Source organism: Leuresthes tenuis, unplaced genomic scaffold (assembly GCF_036924035.1).
Source record: "Leuresthes tenuis unplaced genomic scaffold, fLeuTen1.0.hap1 SCAF_15, whole genome shotgun sequence".
Classification (NCBI taxonomy): Eukaryota; Metazoa; Chordata; class Actinopteri; order Atheriniformes; family Atherinopsidae; genus Leuresthes; species Leuresthes tenuis.
The window spans coordinates 19,182,507-19,202,349 of NW_027325369.1; the positions used below are offsets into that span (position 1 = coordinate 19,182,507).

The 19,843-nt window shown below is 39.7% G+C and overlaps 1 protein-coding gene across 3 annotated transcripts in view; it reads left to right on the plus strand.

Moving 5' to 3' along the window:
• Positions 1 to 15,093: 15,093 nt before the first annotated feature.
• cdin1 (CDAN1 interacting nuclease 1) overlaps positions 15,094 to 19,843 on the plus strand; it is a 53,730-nt gene continuing 48,980 nt past the window's right edge. The window contains exons 1-2 of one of the 3 annotated variants that reach the window (XM_072365104.1): positions 15,094 to 15,167; positions 15,437 to 15,564. In XM_072365104.1, coding sequence (XP_072221205.1) covers positions 15,464 to 15,564 — 101 coding nt within the window. In that variant the 5' untranslated portion in view covers positions 15,094 to 15,167; positions 15,437 to 15,463. The remainder of the gene's footprint in view (positions 15,168 to 15,436; positions 15,565 to 19,843) is intronic. The other 2 variants (XM_072365106.1, XM_072365105.1) reach the window with 2 other exon arrangements.

The following is a 19,843-nucleotide window of genomic DNA, read 5'->3' on the forward strand; positions in this document are numbered from 1 at the left end:
TGCTCTGAACCCTCTAACGCTGCAACAAACAGCAGAGATGGATGCTTACACAGTGGAAAGTGCAAAATTAAAAGGAAGAGTGTGTTAAACTGACATGAGGCACCTCAGGATAGAGAAGAAGGAGATGGAATGATCAACCTGACTTGAGGGCGGAGCACTGGGGAGTGCTGAGGAGAGGCTGATGGATATACAGCAGGGTGAGATGTTTGGTTGTAAAAATTTTGCCGTCTTGTGTGTTCTTTGTTTCAATATGGGATTTGCATTTTTATATTATATGGCATTTTTTATGGTCAGGTTTTTCTATTATTCACAAAAAACAATAAAACCTGTGTGCATGCATGAAATGCCTTGGTGCTTTACTAGTATGTTACTATGGAGAAGTGAATTAATAAAAGGTGTACTGAAAAATGTTTTGATGCTGTAAAGAACATTGGTTAAATGCATTTTCAACACGTTTTAATGTGAATGATGAATACCTCTGAAGAAATTTTCCACAGGTTACACGCACACAAACAAAAGTCTAAATATATATATCCACCAAAAGATAAGATGGCCCTATTTTCCTTTTCCTTTTTTTCTTTAAACAACCCGAGCTTATGAGCTTATGAGCTAACTATCCCTCTAGCTATCCTGAAATCTACAATTTCTAGATTTTGTTTTCCGAAACAGAGCAAATCCAACAATATAACCTGAAGTTGTAACATAAAAAGCAAATCTTTAATTCAGTATTATGAAATTGGAGAAGATGCTCTTGTTTCAATGTTTAATGCTCCAAATGATTTAGATGACAGCTTGTATTGAAACAAAAATACTGGGGCTAAGGTGAAAAACCTCCTTTTTCTGGGTTCAGTTACATTGTAATGGCTTTATCAGACTACCTCACCTGGTATTACGGTTGCTGCAACAAATCCACAAATACACAACTTTTAAAATAGCTATATTTCACGTTTTTCTTGTTCGTAGTTGTACGGAGCCAAAGTCCCCATTGATGAGTTATTGTCATTCCCTGTTTCTTTCATCTTATAGTTTTTTATTTGTAGCAAATTCTAAAATGAGTTTGGAAGAATGGAAAATGAGATGGTATAACCTGATACCATATCATTACATTGAAACATCCCTTTTCATCAATGAAATTATTCAAAACTGTGCTGTAGACCTTTCACATTGGTAATCGGTTTCCTTTCTCAACCAAAGAACACCTGTTTTGTGCAGCTGCTGGTGAGTGGTTAGCTGTAATGTGGCTGTACATCAATGGCATGACACAAGCATTTTAGATGAAAAAATACAGAGCCATTTCAAATACCTGTCGAATGCCAAAGTTGATCTGTGTAAAAATATTTCGCTGAACTTTTCAGTCGATGTTTGCTTAGTTAGCCAGTCTCCCTCCAAACTAAGAGCAGTCTGACTGCTGTCTACTGCAGGTAAGGTCCTCATAAATATCTTACAAAAGTCCACTTGAAAAAAAGCCCCTTTACAGCTTGTATTATTATGCTAATTGTTAGGCTCATCATTCTATTTTGTTGTATAATGTTTAAATGCATAAAACCATTAGGTCTTGCACTAGAGCAGCTGACTATACCTTCATAACAATCTAAACTAAAACCAAATGTGTGAGCTAAGTTGTAGGCTGTAAGATAGCTCGTAAACCACCACATCTAGGTACAAACTGAAGCTTTCTTTGCTCTGACAGAGACTTGCATGCAAGGACACGCATGTATGGTCCTTCAGGACATATTGGAAACAAAGAGCTTAAGAGCAGGAAATATGAGGTATGCAAAGGGAGAGAGGGTGTATGCTCTGGTAAGAACATCAACACAGCAAGCAGTTGTTTGCTGCTGTTTATTGGAACTTTAACTGCTTAAATGTTCTCTGTAATGCTGCTGCGTTTTTGTACTTTGGGGCTAACAAAGACAATGCTTGTTCACAGACATCCTTTCAGTCTAACACTCAGACTCTCCTGCCAGCCCCTGTGTATTAAAATTGAATGGGCAACAACCAAGACATTACTGTAACTAATACCCTTTGACGGCCACTTCTCAGCACAGCAGCAAATGTTGAGGATGTAGTGGCCTTTCGAACCGGCTTTATATTTTCCTCCTGCCTTCCCTTCCTCCTGCAGCAGTGGTAAACCCCCTGAGCCCCACTCACCCTACACTGCCCGGCTGCTTACCCCAGCACAGGTGTTTCCCATTGCCACTCGCAGACTCTCTCCCCAACACCAACATTGTTTTAAAGCAGAGGATACTGGGCTTCTTCCAGAGGCGTCTCACAAGTCATCAAGCCAAAAAAACTGCATGCATCTCAGTGTCTACTCGCTCAGCCTCTAGAGACAACACATGGCTTTAACATTAGTTCATCCCTCTGAATGAACTCCTTGTACATGAGAATCATTCAAGCCTGTAGCGCTTCTGGAGGAGAGGATGAAAATCAGAGTAGATATCCCCAAATATCCTACAATATGTAACAAGTGCAGTATGATTAGGCTGTTTCCATACCTTTGTTAATGGGAGCGACATGCATGCAGTCATCTTGATAATTTAATTTGAGTGTGCCCTGAGGTGGAGCAATCTTTGTCTCATCAGCTCAAAGCAGTTTATTTCATTAAAATGTCTTCTTGTCTATCAGTGAGGACCTGTTCCTTTTGAGATAAGCTGGCAGAGTTCATCATAATTGCAAATGTTTGCACGTAATGTAAAGACCTTGTGGGTCTAGAATTCTTTGAGATGGAAAAGGTTACCATGCATACAAATCAGGACAAGTGGCAGTAATTCCTGTCAACATTTGAGTGGTGACAATTCATAGAAAAGTGTCAGAGTTGCTCTGACCTCCAGGGCTTCATTATTCAACCCTGCAGTTTGTTTTAAATCTGTGCTGTTAGAAACCTCCTTCCCATAAATATTTCCCAAAAAGAAAAAATAGACATATATGAACAAAAAATACAGTTGAATTTAAAGTCCTTTTTGTGAACACCTTTCATTTAAGTTCCAGACTTTCACTTTTCCTGTTTTCCCACGCATTTATAGGATCCACATTAAAGTACACAGAGGATCACACATGTATGCATGCACGCACGAGCATACTTCCTCCCACACACATCTCATGATGTAGGGGCTGAAAGGGGACTAACTGACAGAGATTGCTGGGTAATTCAAGCCAACATGATTGACTTTCTGATCACTTTAAAGTCTCAACTGGTCTTTATGCTTTCAAGAAATGCCAAAAGTTTCCAGCTCAAAAAAGCAGGGAATCAGACGTCAAGGCAGTATGAGGTAGAGCAACCCTACAACTGCTTTAATTTCAGAGCCTACCTCCCTCATTCCTTCTCCCCTCACTCTTTCGTCCTAGCACTTTTAATGGCATAAAATTATGGCCCTGAGAGAACGACAACAACTGTCTAGGTTTAAAGCATAATACGCTGACAGGAGTGACACGGCCATTTTCTCCTCCTCCATTAGTGTTTAGACACGGCCACCTCCTTTTGCTCTTAAAGAACCGACCACAGTGGCAGGCTGTAGTTGTCAGACGTCACTTCCTCTGTCATTACCCACTGACACACTGACTGCTGCTGCTTTCATACTGACAAACAGGAAAACTAAAAGTACTTTAGGAGTGGGCTCTTCTTATTGTTACATTAACACACACTAATCACGAGGTGGGTGTGAACATTTGGAAAATTCATTTTGGGTGTAAGAACACATACAAAGTATTTTGCAAGTTGAAAGAGGGATACATATTCAGCTCAGTCCTAAAACAAACAGACAATTGGTCATTGTACATTATTATGTACATTATTATGTACATTATGTACATTATTTTTAAATGTTGTGTTTTGTAACTCCCTTTCCATTTTCTTTTTAACCTTCATTTTTCAGTCTTCTTCAAACCATTTGTTTAATAGGGTAAATTAAGCGATCCCCAACTGATATAGCCCACAGGATCAATTGGTTAGCTCAGAGGACACCATTTTGTCTTTAAGACTGATGTTCATAACAGAGTTGTGATTAAAAACCTTCTCCGTTTGTTGCAAGATACCAGGCCCAGTCCAAGCCCCCCCACCACCACCACACACACACACACACTTTCTGATACAATGAAATCTGTCCCACAGCGCGAGGCAGTTTTCTTAGGTAAACATGGCGACCACGCTCTGAACAATTTGCCACAGCCGTGGCCAAATAGAGAGAAAAAGTGAGCATTTTTCAAACAAACATGAAGGCGATTATCACTCACGGGCTGCTGAAGGACTTCAGAGCGTGTTGGATTTGCTGAGACCATAAATAAACAAGATCTCATCAAAGAGAGGAGAAAGAGCGCCTTACTTTGGTGTCAGCTTGTCCTCGTGTAAAATGCAAGTTATTGTTGTGCATAACATGCTCTCTTGTTCAAAAAGCACACTGTACCAGAGCCAGAGTCTTTGTTTTCTCTCTAAGGTTTCTGAATAACCTGTTAAACCTCGTTTAGCTTCTCATGTTGGACACTTTGTATCATTTGCCAACATTGAAAACCTTTAAGATAGTCGATTCTGATTAAGATGTTTTAAACTAAAATGGAAAATAGTTTAAAAACTCATGAACATCTTTACTATCTTATGTTACAGAGGCTTTGGATAGTTATAATATTCAATAAATGACAGCAAGGAAAATAAGACTGACTGGCCCAGGAAGCCTCCACTTTCTTTTTTTTTTATATGGAGCCTCATTAGGGACATTGATGGATGGGCTACTGCTACCACCGGGCTCATTCAGAAAAGCTCTGGGCAATATTAGTGTTTGTGTGTTTTATAAACTGACACTTAATTACAGGTGGAAAATCATACCACATACTAGATTAACAAGTTGCAACCAACTGAGTATAAAGCAGCTTGGATTTTTTTCACGAGGAAGAGGAATAGGAAAGCCGTACAGTGACCAGAAATCGGTCAATGCTCCATGATTTCATTTGTGCAAAAGAGAAACATAATAGAGTTGAAGTAAATGAATTGTAAGTAGTATTAGACATAGTAGATAAGATCAAAAGATTAATAGAATATAGAATGAATTATATATTACATATATATTATATAGAAAGAAATATTTGTACATAAAACGAATTTGCCAACCAAAGTGTTATTTTTTAAAAACATAATTAAAAAACAAAAATAGAAAATTATATCTGTCTAGCCATCTATGTATATATGTATATATATATATGTATATAAAACACTTAAGTAATTAAGATTGTGATATATAAATGGCCTGAAAATAAAACTTTAGAAAAAACATAAATCAAGAAGAACTGAGATAAATTTATTTAACTTTTTCTTTTCCATCAACATATCCGTAAATGTATTTTTAAAGTTGATTTCGAAAGCAGCAGATTTTGATTTAGTTTGCTTTTTGTCATAGAGAACTCACTTCTTTTCCTCTTCGCATACACACACACACACACACACACACACACACAACTGTAGTTGTGTATCAAATTTACAGCTGATAGTTTGCTTTTATACCAGAGGAGGTCATATGATATTATATTTTCTGTTTCCCAAAATGGCTTCAGCCAAGGGCTCAGACACATAAAACACACTCCTGATAGCGATACATTTCATGTGATGACACTACTCTGAAACAATCTCGATATTGCCTTTCCTTGTCATAAACAAAATCTGACCACAGTTCTGTTTTCTGGTATATGTGTGTGTGTGTGTGTGTTCATGTGTTGCTATGAATTTTTCTTTCCAATACGTGCACGGAGGTGGAAGAAAAGACGAATAGCAGAGGGACATGGAGACGAAAACTCTCTTATTCTCAGAGGCAGACAGGGTAAGTAGATGGGTTCACTCTGGAAAGCGCGGTGGGAATCTAAAATGTACAAGTAACTGAAGGAGATGTGGCTCTGCTGAGAAAAGAAACAAAGCAAGAGAAAGGATGGAAGACAGGGAGGCTGAGAATGAAAGGTGGAGGGAAAAACGAATGAAAGAAAGCAGGAGGAAGGGAGGTGAGCAGACAGACAGAGAGGGATAGAACAGACATGGGGAGAAAATCTGGCAGGTGCTTCATCATCTGCTGAGGCATTGTCAGGCCGCCCGTAAACAGTCATTGGGCTTCCCGAGGGAGCAACCTTCTCCGTAACCAGCCCACATATAAATCCGCCTCTTAGCCACTAAATTAGACACCTTCTTGAGAGAGTCTCACTCTGAAAGTGCTGCACAGACCTGAGGGAAAAAGGAAGATACAGCATTCAGCTAATCCGCAGAGAGTAGCAAACGAGGTGCATGTATAAGGTACCAGCCTATGTGAATTAAACCAGATGGTCACTTTGAGATGTATGAAAAATTGTTAATGTTTGCTCAAGCAAAGGTGTTTTGAAAAGCTTCTTTATACTGGGCAAGAATTCATTTCCCCACCATCTCATCCCACCTTGTCACTGCATCATGTGTAAGTGTCTGCTGTGGCTCAAAGCTGAGTGCCAAGTCCAAGGTCTGCAGTCTTTCACCACGTCACTGTGTTTATCCTACATTACAGCGCTGACACACCCAAGATTTCTTTTTCTAAATGAATTTTTCTAACCTGTAACAAGGGGATACTATGTAAATATATGACACCTGGTCCCGGACATAGTTTAACACTTGCAAAAGTTGATGATTGCTGGAAAGGTTGGGACAAAATGTACCAAGAGGAGTGATCTGGTGTTCTGACAACATAAAGCTCTCACAGCTCGATGTGTAAATGCAGCCTCATTGACTTTGTATGATCAACCCTAAAAGTGGCAATAGCTAGATATCATTGGACTTTTCCTTTCTTTTTTTTTTCTACAAGACAAATAAGAAAAAAAGGAAATACTAAAAGAAAGCAAATGCATATATAAACACACTTTCACACGGCATGTAATACAATATAAATATCAATTAAGAAAAGAAGGAAAGAGTTTTCGCTGCAGCAGATATGCTATCTGCTGCTTTGAACAACATTTCTGAAGTCTGAGGTCAAATTTGTCATTGAAAAGCCTCGCAAACATGGAGCTGAAGGGCGCTGCTATGTGTTGTAACAGGATGCTAATCTCCAAAACACTCCATTTGTATTTGCTAAAACATTGCCTCACTCACAACCTGTTTGCTTAAATGGCACTTGACTCAGACGTGTTTTCAAAAGACATCCTGTGGGTCAAAGGAAGGAAAATCTAGGTTAATGTTCAGGGATTTCAAAAGGAATGATAAAAAAAAAAGACACTATTCTGAAAGGGATTTTCGAGCCGTTTAATGAATAGAAAAGTCACGCTGGCAAAACCAAATATTACTTGTGTGTGATGTAATAAAAAGAGCTTTTCACTTTTATCATTCAAACTGAGTTTTTTTGCAATCATTGGACAGAATGAAAATATCCTAAACATCTTAAATGTGTTTAGTAATTATAAATTAAACTCTTCACAGTTTACTTTAGTTTACATATGTGAAACAACATGTTATTCCATGCTGCAGTTTCAACCATTGCTTTGTCTCCACTCTAGTTTAGCACAACTATTTTACTAGTTCCCCTCTCTCACAGAGTTTCACTAAAAATCCCCATAGGATGTTTTAACATTCTAATAAAATGATTTTTACAGAGTGGGTGTGAGTGTGAATTTTGGAGATGATGCCATGGGACAAAAAGAGAGACAAAAGAAAGACGTGTGCACAAGATTGTTAGGGAAGGACGGTGAAAAGAAGGTGGAAGGTGCTGAGCACATTTTACTCATAAATCAAGAAGACACCATATTATGCACTGAGGTACTTTTGGTTGAGTCATGCCGAGGGACGAGAAAGTGATGAAAAAAGTGATTGTGAAAAAGTTCCTTTGGTTTAAACTTTCATTATATATTTCTGACTTGAAGACACAAACAGTAGTTCATGCTAAATCAAGCAAGCCATGATCAACCTTTGATACAACGAGCCTGCTGCTGACAGAAATAATCCACTGACCACCTTCTCAATGAATAATTGATGCCCATCTTAACAGACTAATGAATGAATGTGGTTTGGGTTTGACTGATAGTCCTCTCATTGGAAAGCTATCCCAGGAGGGATGGGGCACTGGAGACAGAGGTGCCATCCTCTATAACCCGCATAATTGGTCTTTTGACATGAGTGACTTGACTCAGTGTGTCCATGCAGTGCCAGTAGAGGCTGACCCTTTTGCCCTGTTGTTTATTAGCAATATCCCAGGTTATCCCACCAATTACAGATGCAATAACAGTGATCATGGAAAGAAAACAAGAAAGTATAAAAATGCATACTATTAGAGTAGAGAGAATTTAAGAATGGGATAAGTGAATCGTGTTCAATCATAAGATCACAGACCTTGGTTAAAAGCAGCGTAGAGAGGTGACAAGGCTCCATGCTTGCTTTTTGTGTGCATTTGTGCTGGGCTTGTCCAAACAATCATACTTGCATTTTAGCACTATTACACGCACACCCAATTTCCACAGGTCTGATAACATTCTCACTGCAGTTTCGGTGTGGCACTCTGACTAAACAATACGTTATTGACATGAGTTCTGGCCTCACAATGGCCACAAAACATCAGGGTTCCTGTTTTTGTTGACACTGTTTGAGCCCTCCATTGAGAGCAAAGTCACTGTGGACACAGCAATGCATAATTGGAGCTCTCTGTCATACAATACAACAAATCAGCTCTTTAAATGTTTGAGTATGATAAGGCAGGGTGAAGCCACACACAGGGAGGGCACAACAAATACAGAGGGAAATCAGGTGAATGGAAGTGTGGAAAGTTGATGGAAATGGAGAGTTAAGAGACTGTGAAGTGGAGCACCACTAGGGGACAGTAGTAAGTCATGGACGGGAGCAGGAACGCACGGTTCTGCGTGTGTGCTTGTGTACGTATGTAAGAGTGTATGTGTGTGTGTGTGTGTGTGTGTGTGTGTGTGTGTGTGCGGCAAACAGTGAACAAAAGACTTTCTTTGTTGCACTCTCAAATAATAAAAGAATTCAGAAATAGCAACTTGACTGCTTTAGAAAAGATCTTGACAATGCGTTGGCCCATGATGCACAGGAACAGCTCCAGATTTACATAATCATATGTAATGTAAACCACTATGAGGCTCCGCAGCCAACAAACAAACTGATTGGAGGGAGGGCGACAGAGGGAGAGGGATCCGCTTTCCCTTATGGACTTTATATACTTCCTAAAAGTACATTTTGCTTCATCTGCTCACAACAATGGGGCAACGTTTGCAAATTCTGTCGACTTGTGTGCGGTTGACAACAGAAAATAAGCTTCTCAGGTTTACACAAAAAACCCTGACTGAACAGCTCTGATTTTGAGCAGCATTTTTTGTGGGGGGGCTGGGGGGGGGTTGATTTAAAACGATTTACAGCTTTAATTACTGCAGTTTCCTAAAGAACGGAGCAAACAATTTTATGTTGATTTCACTGTAAAACTAGTAATGAGAGCAAGAAAAAAATATTTCTGAAAAGAGGAAGCTTGTGTGTTAGTGGCACACAAAAATACTGGGACTTTTTCTTTGACCACAGATCAAGATGAATGACCAGAGGATTTCATGCCGTTACTTGAGGCATTACCACTTAATATCTGCCCCCTTTGTATGTTAAAAAGGGACAATTGTTTGGTAACTGGTTAAAACCAGAGATGTTAACACTTCCACATAAGTTGTGACGTAAGATATAAGCATCAGGAGAGAGCTTGTGTTTCTTTTTGTTTGCTATGGTAACCAAGGACGTATATTCAAAACATGCTGTGTCCTCCTCCCCCTCCCCCTTCAGCAATTAAAAACAGAACAATAACAATATTCACCACTGACAGTGGTGTCTGTACAGTACTTATGCCCTCCGTTAGTTTCACTATGTTCCTCATGAATTAGTTAAGTCTGTTAATTGCACATTTATTGCACTCTAGGCCACAGAGATGCACTAAACGGCTCCAGAATAAAACAAGACATGTACATGTATGAAAATCATAAAATATAAAATGAAATATTACTTTCCTTTTGCCTTGTCATTTATTGGGAAATCCTTTTCAAAAGAGCTAAATATGTATTTAAGGGAACTAAACTAACATATTATATATTATAAATGGGTAGAGCATTATTAACAAAATGCATGCCTGATGAAAATGAGAGATAAATTGATAATAAAATTTGATTTTTAGAACTAGATTTAATTTTTTTTTTAAATATAAAATCACAAAATTAATTATCCCAATGAATTGAGTGCTTGGAGATATTGTCTTTACAATCAAATTCATTCAGAGACAAAAAAAAAAAAAAAGGCAAATATCAAAACGATCAGGCGGCATAATCTCTCCATGTTTACACTTTGTCGTTGCCTTTTCTGATCTTTGGCGTGTTTTATTATGGAGTGATGTTTGAGTGACACTTTGCCAGCTGTCACAGCCATGTGCTGAGGTTCCCTCTCATTTCCAGCAGCAACAATAATAATGACTATTCTAGTGCTAGACCCACTATTTGTGTTATTGTTGTGTGGTGTCAGACACAGGCCCTGACGTTTGCTGTGCTATCAGCAGGAGTGCACAAATACGAACACATTTGCCTGAGTTATTGACCTTTATCTCCCCACTTTCTTGACAGCCTTCTCCAGTTATTGACAATACAAACACATGGGACGACGCATAACCTTTCATTCACAGAGCACTTTCTCTCTTTTTGTCTCTCTGTCTCCCTTGTTCGTTCTTTCCCTCTGTCTGTGTGTCTCTCCGCTATTGCAATTTGTTTAAATAAAATGGGGCAGACAATGGTACCACTCATTTCTGCCATTTTTCTTTCACTCCAAATTTCAGAGGATAATATCATTAGACTGATACAATGGTTGCTATTCAGGCCTAGATACACAGATATTTCAAGTATTCAATATAGTTTTGACATGCTGGCATTAGGGGAGAACGTTGTTTCCTTGTTTGTTTGCTCACAATGTTGCTTCCATCATAAATCTTAGATTCCTGAGGCGAGATGCTTGTCTTTATGATGCCGAAATTACACTCAAATGCATCCATGATCGGGAAAGTGAAGAGACAAGTTCTACGCAAAAAAAATAAATAAAAGAAAATCTTCAATAAAAAAATTATTTTGAAAAGCTAAGATTTGCTACATTAAAAAATAAATATTGTTAGAATATATGTGTAGCATTAATAATTCAGTTTAAACAGATATAAGTATATAGAGGATGGTTTTATTTATGCAGAAGAAGGAATAACATTATTATTCTGAAAAGTGGACTGAATCCATAAACCCATAATAAACAGAATAATTTATTGCATCTCAATAGAGCATTGAATAACAATGGTCATAAAAAGCACTAGTACTCCACTAATGATTCTCCTCCAGGATTTATTGTGTTTTTCAGTGTGTGTCCTCTTGCATTTCAGCGTGAAAAATAGCATACATAAAATACGGGTGTCCCCACCAGTCGTCCCCTCTGCAGGTACTTCAGAGCCCCAAAATTAAATTTTAAACAATCCAGACCAGTGTTTGGTGACCATGGTTAATCATCAAGAAACAAAGACATCAAACAATATTTGATAATGAGAAAAATGCCTCCAGGATATTAGGGGATGAAGGGAGGAGGGGGCACAGCGTGAGCCTCGGCAGCAGATCTAGGTAGAGAGGCCAGACCAGACACAAGCCACATTCATATGTCTGTGTGTGGCGATGGTGGGTGTTTCTCTGTGCTCTGTGTGTTCGTCTGACACACAAAAAGTACTCGTGCGTGCACATATAAACTTCTGCCAGAGATACATGCACACACCCATCCACACAAGTTCAGACACACACCTTTTATGGAGCTGAAAAAAATAAAAAAAATAAATGAAAATGGCTTTTTTTTTATAATAATAATTCATTATGAGATAATTAGAATTCAGTGTACAGAGCCAGTGGTGAGATTACAGCTTTGTAAAACTGTGCCTTATTTTGAACTTCTCTGCATCACGCCTCAACCCAATTATCTGCAGTTAAAATGGCTTGGTGAGGCTCCAAAGTGACTGACAAAAATACAGACAAACCAGAAAAGTTCTCTTTCCAGATAAAAGTCATTTCTTTTTTTGGTATACTTTCTGTTGAAAAATGCATGCATCATTCAATCAAATGCTATCACAGTTGGACACCCATTAATTGATATAAACGGTGTATGGATGAGCTTGAAAATGAAACATTCTAAAGATGCAATTCTTTTTTTTTTGAGGCACACAATTCTTTCTGAAAAATGGTTTAATTCAGCCCTGTAAAATGAGTCCTGACTAAAATACGAAATTGGGCAGAAAGAGAGAGGGGAAGGTGTGTGGAATAATGAGAAGAAAATGCTTTTTTCCGTCTTCCTCTGTCATACTGCTATTGGGTTATCCTTGATTGACGCAGCGTTAACGGCTTGGCCAAATTGAGGCAGATCCAGCAACCTAGGCCGAGCGGCAGCATGTGTAGCCACCCCGGTCATGCAAATTGCACCCGGGCAACCCATTGACTATGATTAATGAGCTTGGGCTGCAGCCTTTGTTTCCACATGCAGCCGTTTGGAGTGAAATACAATCTCCAAATATTATCAATCCCCTGTTAATGCAGTAAATTTGTTCACATTGCACATGTTTTGAGCAATTTGCAGCCAAGTGTGTGCATGCGCGTTTGTACATGTATGTGAGTGTATGTTCAGAAAGTGAGCACAATAGCATTTAATTACATGTCCTCTAATTAAATTCATTAAAGGATAATAAAATAAATGGAGGAAACAGCTTTGAAGGCTTGGGTGAAACACATGTGTCTTGTCTTCTATGATGTAAAATATGGATGTGGGATTTTCAGGGGCGGTCATGCCGTATAGGGGAGGGATTGTATGAATTCGATACCTTGCTAATACTACAGGCATTTCCTGGCTATGGTTTGCCTCATGTTTAAACTGTGATTTTTAAATTAGAGATCCGAGACTTCCTCAAGATGGGAGAGCAATTCTGTGTTATTTGGGAGTGAAGTCAGTGACTTTAGAAAATGAAAAAGACAGTGATGCTGATGATCTAGTGTTACAAAATCCCCTCTTTGTATGGTGAGTAATATCACTGAATACGGTAGGAGGAACTAAATTGCAAGACACGAGAGTGCATGCAATTTCCTTTGACCGTGTGTTGAGAAAAGGAAATTATACACCCTCTCAAATCTTAAATTCATCTACAGATGATGCTGTTGATTAAAAGAGATTAGGTTTCACTCACATTTTGTTCCCTTCCACAGTTAGATGCTTTCCCTCAGCTGCGAGCAAAATGTAAATGTTTTTCAGGCATTTACGTATATTAGTACCATTAGTGGCACAGTGCTTAGCACTACAATGGTGTGCCAAGATCAGTGAAGCAGAGATCACTGCAGCATCTCCTGGATATCAGAGGGAGACATCCTTTGTAAATTCATCTCCTACTGTGAGCAAGCTTCCCAGCTGGTTAGCGGGACTGGGTGTACCACTGCCCTGTTTACACTCAGTCTCCAAAGCACATCTTTCCCCCTTCATCCTTTCCCTGCTTCACCTCTCTCCCTCAGCTCTCATCTCAGCCCAGTGTGGCTCTCATAGCAATCAAAGATGCATACAGACACAAAGTTCAATGCATCGGTGTTTGCTCACACACACAACAGCACATACAAGCAAAGGAGACACCAACGTCAAAAAGAACTCTCTGATCCCCTGGCTTTTGGAGCCATTACAGTACACAACCTTCTAACTCCTTCTCTGATTTTTATCTTTTTATACCACCGCATTACACTGATCCTTTTATACCTATTAAACACGCGGCTCCCCAGCAAAACCCCTGATCCTCTGATACCTAGATGAATAAACTGCTCCTCCTGCCCCTGACCTCAGCCCTTTGTAGCAATCAGACCAGACTTCCTCAGAGGCCCTGATCTTATCTGGCCGTACCAATCCCACTACACAGCTCCCTTTTGTAGCAACCACAGAGCGCTGAGCCCTTTCAGACCCATGGACTGTGCCGGTGAACACACAGCCCGTGACCTCAGCTCATCTCAGACATCATAGTACACTGCCCACCAACAATGAGCTCTATTTTCTGATGCACCACAGGTCAGATGAGGGCTTTCTGCTCGCCGATGCATTGTCCAACACAAACCAGAGGAATCTTTGACTCTGTCTAAAAATGATTTGATATCATCATACAGGCAGGCAGGCAATCACGCCAATTTGAAGTTAGGCTTTTGCCTGTTTTGAGACAAATATTGGTGTTTTATTTTTGATGGATAAAAAAAAAAAACTTAAGATGGAATTGAAAAAAATAAAGGACTTTACAACATTTGGGTGTCTAAATAGAGTGTTAGAGGAAATTTGTTAGGGAACGAGGTTTAGTGCTGTTCAGAGACTAATTACACAATAATGCCAATGCAAAAATTATATTGATCTCAAGAGACGTATTAGACAAAGTAGGTCTTAAAGAATTTGTCCTATCTTTGTCTTCTCTAAAAGAAGCACTCTAGCAAGAAGCTATCATATAATTCACAGAGAAATAATACGCTTTCACTACATGGATACTTTTAAAGAGAAAAGAGCAGTTTGTTTGAAAGCAAATGCTTGTTATCTAAATTAAACATTAGTGCTGAACATGTTACAAATCTTTTGAGTCTGCAGCTACTCTGGAGTGTATGACTATCCCTCACCAGATATATTTTGTCCATGTCACTGAAAACACTACTTTTACCGTTGATGTGACATATGTGGGTGATTCTGGGGGTCCATGACCAGAGACAGTCCACAACACATATGTAGGCTGTAATTAATTCACAGCAAATCTGAGAAAATAAAATAAAATTAAATTTAAAAAAAAAAAGTATTCCTTTAAGTATTCTTCTACTTCTCCCAAACAGCCTTACCCAGTTTGCATCTTATGTACATAAGGGGGTTTTGCACGTTTGAACAGGAAAAATGTTGATGAGAGTGACAGGATTTATGTATTTCAGGCAGCTGATGAAAATCCAGCAAGCGAATGATGCAGGGAGAAAGCAGTTTCAATTTAACACCGCCTTCGTGCTGCAAAGCAACCAATCATCTGCCGATATACTGAACCCCTCATAGGGCAATCGTCCAATCAACGCGCTGTTCACACAAACGTCTCCTCTTCAACTTCCTAGCGGGAAGCAAGCTACCAGGAGCCGTCTTCAGGCAGCAGGATTCAAGGGTAAACAAGCCTTTTACATGCATTTTTTTTGTTCTGGTGTATTTTTGAAAAGGTGGCGTATAAAATAGGCAAGTAATCATCCTATGAAGATAAGATGAAATATGTGTAATTCGCGTTTAGTGTGTCGCGTTAGCCGAAACGTAACGCTAACTTTGGTCGAAGGATCAGCTGTTTCTGACAGCTGTCAGTCACCACACGTCGTCATCTTTACAAAATCAACGTTCTGAAAGACTGTACGTCTAACAAACTCTCACTCCCTGTTTGTGCAGATATATATACACAGCAGAAACCCAGAGATGAGACTGTCCCGTGCTCAATATAAAGTGATAGTGAGGTGGACTGAACAGTTGAGACCCACACGGCAATGTATGAAGATGCTGAAGGACAGATTCCCTAAGTAAGTGGTGGCACAGAGCACTGTATTTATCTTATGCATATTTTACATGCACAAATTGAATATGTATAGGTGTCTAAGCAGCTGTCGGTGTCTGTTCTTGTCTGACAGGGTAAAATACTAGGGATACGCACCCTTTATCCAACTATATTAAACCATGGGTAATTCGTTTTATAATCCCATGATGTGTTTAGATATTAAGAATATAATTTGTACACAGGAGAGCATATTCATGGAGATTCAGTGATTCATCAGGCTTCACCTCCTCGGAGCAGCATCATTTAATATTTGTCTCATCTCTATCTTTTAGAATTAAGCATTTATAATCTAACTTAATTCACTCTTTATTATTTCTAATTAATTCCACAAAGGTTTCTGCACTGGCCTCCACCACAGCACTAGACAGGGTTTTGCCATTCAGCGCCCGTGCATCCAGAAATCGAAACGAGAGGTTAATGGTTGTGTTTGCCTTTCTCCTTGACACTGAGGGCTCTCACTTTATTGAATGTAACATGTGTAATCCCCCAAGGCCGCCAGGACACCATGGCTGATCCCGTTGAGGTCACTTACAAAGTCGCATGTATTTGGAGCTTCCTACTTCCATTGTGCCCTAATCACCAATCTAGAAGAAAGTATCAGGTCCCCAAAGGGGATACAGTGCAGCTTCAGCTTGCCTTTGTTGTCACTGTGAGCAATTTACAGAATATGTATGAAATGCATCTAATACACTTCGGTTTAGACACTGACTCTAGGGGGGCCCTTCTCATGTTTGAGTTTCCTTTTGGTTTCATAATACAGAGTATCTTTAAAAAAACAGTTCAACTGGTCTTTTTTTTTTTCTGAAGTGGTACTGGTGAGTGTAATAATTAAAGGAAAACATCGGACAGTTTTCATTCCAATAATTCTGCACGAGCTCTCACTCCCAGAGGTGCTTGCCCTTTTGTTTAGTCTTGCTGGTTATTGTTATTATTTCGTTCACCATAACCAATCTCGGGGAGGCCCTTGCTCTTTAAAATCCCAGTCTCGTCACTTGGCCTGACAGACAGGCACGGCAGCAGTGTTTTCACAGCCTGCGAAATTATTCTGGTTGTCCAATCAGCTGAGCTGGGCTCTGGAGGGTTAGTGATTGGACTGGCAGGAAATCAGGCTCTTAAGACATAACATATCGACTAGGCCATCCATCATCTCTTAGCATGCGCTCAGGCACAGCAGTCAGCCACCCCCGCCCCATACCCCTCCTGTCCCCTCGGACCGTGTGGGAGCCTTGCCACTGCGTAAATATTGGCCAGGCTGAGGCTGGCAGGGGGGGGTTGGAGGGGGAGTTGGCGGTTTGTTGTGGACAAGCTTGAAATGAAATGATGGGCAAAAGAATGGTTTGGTTGTAATAGTCAGGGAGCTGCAACAGACTGGTATCTGGATGTTAAACCCATTTGCATTTTTATCTGTGACTTGCAAATTATACATAAAATGTCTAGTTAACTGCAGATCCGCGTGTTATGATGTAGATTTATGCATTGTCAATATTATTTAGGCTTTATTGCTATTCTTTCAAAAAGTGATAGATTTATGATCTGTGCAGTTTACTTTTATTCTAACTTTTTCAAGCTGTCACCTGACTGATTAATACATTGAAATGCTTCCTTAATAATACCTGGAAGTCCATGTGAGCAGTGACTTTAAATTATATCTTAAAAGATATGATAGTACCAACTTCTGCTGTGACTAAATGAATGTTTCTGAGCAAAATGTGTGTCTTGCATGTGCATTTGTCTAGTGATGAATGCAGTTCAGAAGGAATTTGTTCTATTAAATTGATTACGTTGATATCAGAAAATATTTTCCTGATAAAGATGTTTTAATTACTAGGAAAAAATATTTCATTGTCTGTTGATTGTTCAACTTCCTAATATCTCTTTGTCTTCTTTTATAGGATTTCTTTAATAAAACTGGGTCATAAAACACATTCACGTTTGGGATATTGAACTTTGTAGATAAACTTGACGAAGCTTTCCTATGAAAAAAAACTGAGTCGGACTGCTCGAATTTAATGAAATGAAATTTCAAATGGAGAATTTTGGTGTAGATGAATAGGAATAACTGTTATGCTCGAGTCACTGAGTGCTGTGTTGAGTTCAAAATCATTTCACAGTCATTGCTTTTGATTGGAGACTCAAAGGGAAGGAAATTTAAACTTTGAACAAGATGATTGTTATAGACCATTTCAAGGTAATTTCCACGGACGATCTGTCAGTCTTTTAGTTGTACTATGAAACGGGTTAGTGGGAGGAGAGAGGGAGTGTCCGATAGACAGACAGAGAGAGAGCGATTGCGATGTGGAGTCCCTCATCTGTAACGGCTGCATAACACAGATGTTGGGAGTCATCTGTCAGCTTGGCCTCTCTGGCTGGGGCCGAGCTGCTCTGGGGGGAAAAGAATTGGACACGGTGCTGTCACTTTTTACCCCCACTCACAATGGAGGGACATGCAAATATCAACCCCCATTCTTGCCCTATCTTCCTTGCCCTCCTCTTAGCCAGTCCTGGTGTCCTGTCTAGTATCTGGACTGTGACTAGGCAGCAAAGGGTGGGAGGGGGAGGGCTCATCGAAGGCCGGCGCAGGAAGAAATGTGACATCGGTCCCATCAGGTCCTTCTCTTGCCACATATTAGAATTGGAAATGATGGGCTGCTCTCTGAGGCCTTGCCTGACTTCCCTTGGGTCTAGAGGGGACCCCAGTCCTTCCACCATTTGTCCCCAGAGAGGGCCGGTGCAAGGAGGGTAAGTTGAAGAGGGAGGGAATATGAATGTCCACCCTTTCCTTCTGTGCTATATTATGAATGAATTTGGATGTAATGATCCCCCCCCCCCCTTCAGACTGCCATTCAGCTATCTCCTCATTTTGCTTTCACTGTCATGAAAGTAGGAGGGTGAGTTAAAAAAAGGGCAGATGCTTCTGCTTTGGAAAATGCTTAAACAGTAAAGTGTGACGCATCCCTCCCCTCTAAACCCATTGCCTTCCTTTCTTTTATTCTCACACACACACATACACACACACACACATCCACAGCTCCCTGGTGAGGAGTCCCTGAACGTTTTTCGAATTGGGCCCTAATGTGCCGTTTTCATCAGCACTGAGGCGGGCTGCAATATGGTGCCGGAGCTCGCTCTGGGAATATGAATGTTGATTAAGCATGCGTTCAGCCTTTTGAAATTCTGAAGAAGTGTCAGAATAATGGATGTTGAGCAAATGTCAAGCATTTGTTAATTTCTCTGTTATTTGGGGTTTATCTGGCATGATCTTTGGAAGGAAAGCGCGGGGCAGGGTTGTTGTGGCATGTGCCATTGATATGCTGATTTCTTGGCTACAGACACGGTTTTTGATGGTAATATCTCAGCTCAGGTTGAAGCTTAGGGACTTGGCTCATTGATTATTTATAGTGGCAATAGTTCTGTTCTCTTTGTTTACATGCTAGTTAAACTTAAGGATTTGGTAACAAGTTTGATGCATTAAACTGAAAATCTTTATGTAAGTTTAGTTTAACATTACAGCTGAAGAACTCAACAGAAGACTGGAAAAATTCAGATTCTTCTCGAAATCACTGTTTTTGTTTTGAGAATATATTTTATGATGTCTGCTCTTGCAATAAAGGGAAGTTAATTTTTTTCTGACTCATCCATTACAGTTTAAGGATGCCTTGAAAGGGTAAACACACGCTTTTTTTTTTAACTTTTATACTGTATATTGAAAAATCATTTACGTCCTTTTACATGGATCAAAAGAATGTTTCTTGATTGAATTGTAATTTCCATTATTGGTGCTGAAGACTAAAATGAGTTGCTCCATTGTAGCTCTTTTTAAGTTGGAATTCCGCAGCTATTTTGGAGGCTGGAAGTGGCAATGACATTACCCAGAGTCTGATCATGTGCACAGCCTGCGGGGGCAGCCTCGACGGCTTCCAGTGCACGGCCTCACACTTCTGGCTGCCCATATTGAACAAAACACAAACTGGCAGTTGGGGCTTAGGGGTACAACCCTTGAAGACTGAGAAGCTAGAAAACTAATTCCACAGCTTTATGTGGTTAGATGAGCATTGGAAGGGTGAAGGGATGAATGAAGTGTAAGCAGAGAGGGGAGAGATGTAGAAAGAGGAGAAGCTGTGCTGAGTTTACAACTTCATGTCAGGCTAAGGAGGTCATGAATAATAGATGAAATCAATTACTTGATTAGGAAGCTCAGGAATGACTACTTCCTCTTCATATCGTGGGGACATTGTCCAAGTCTA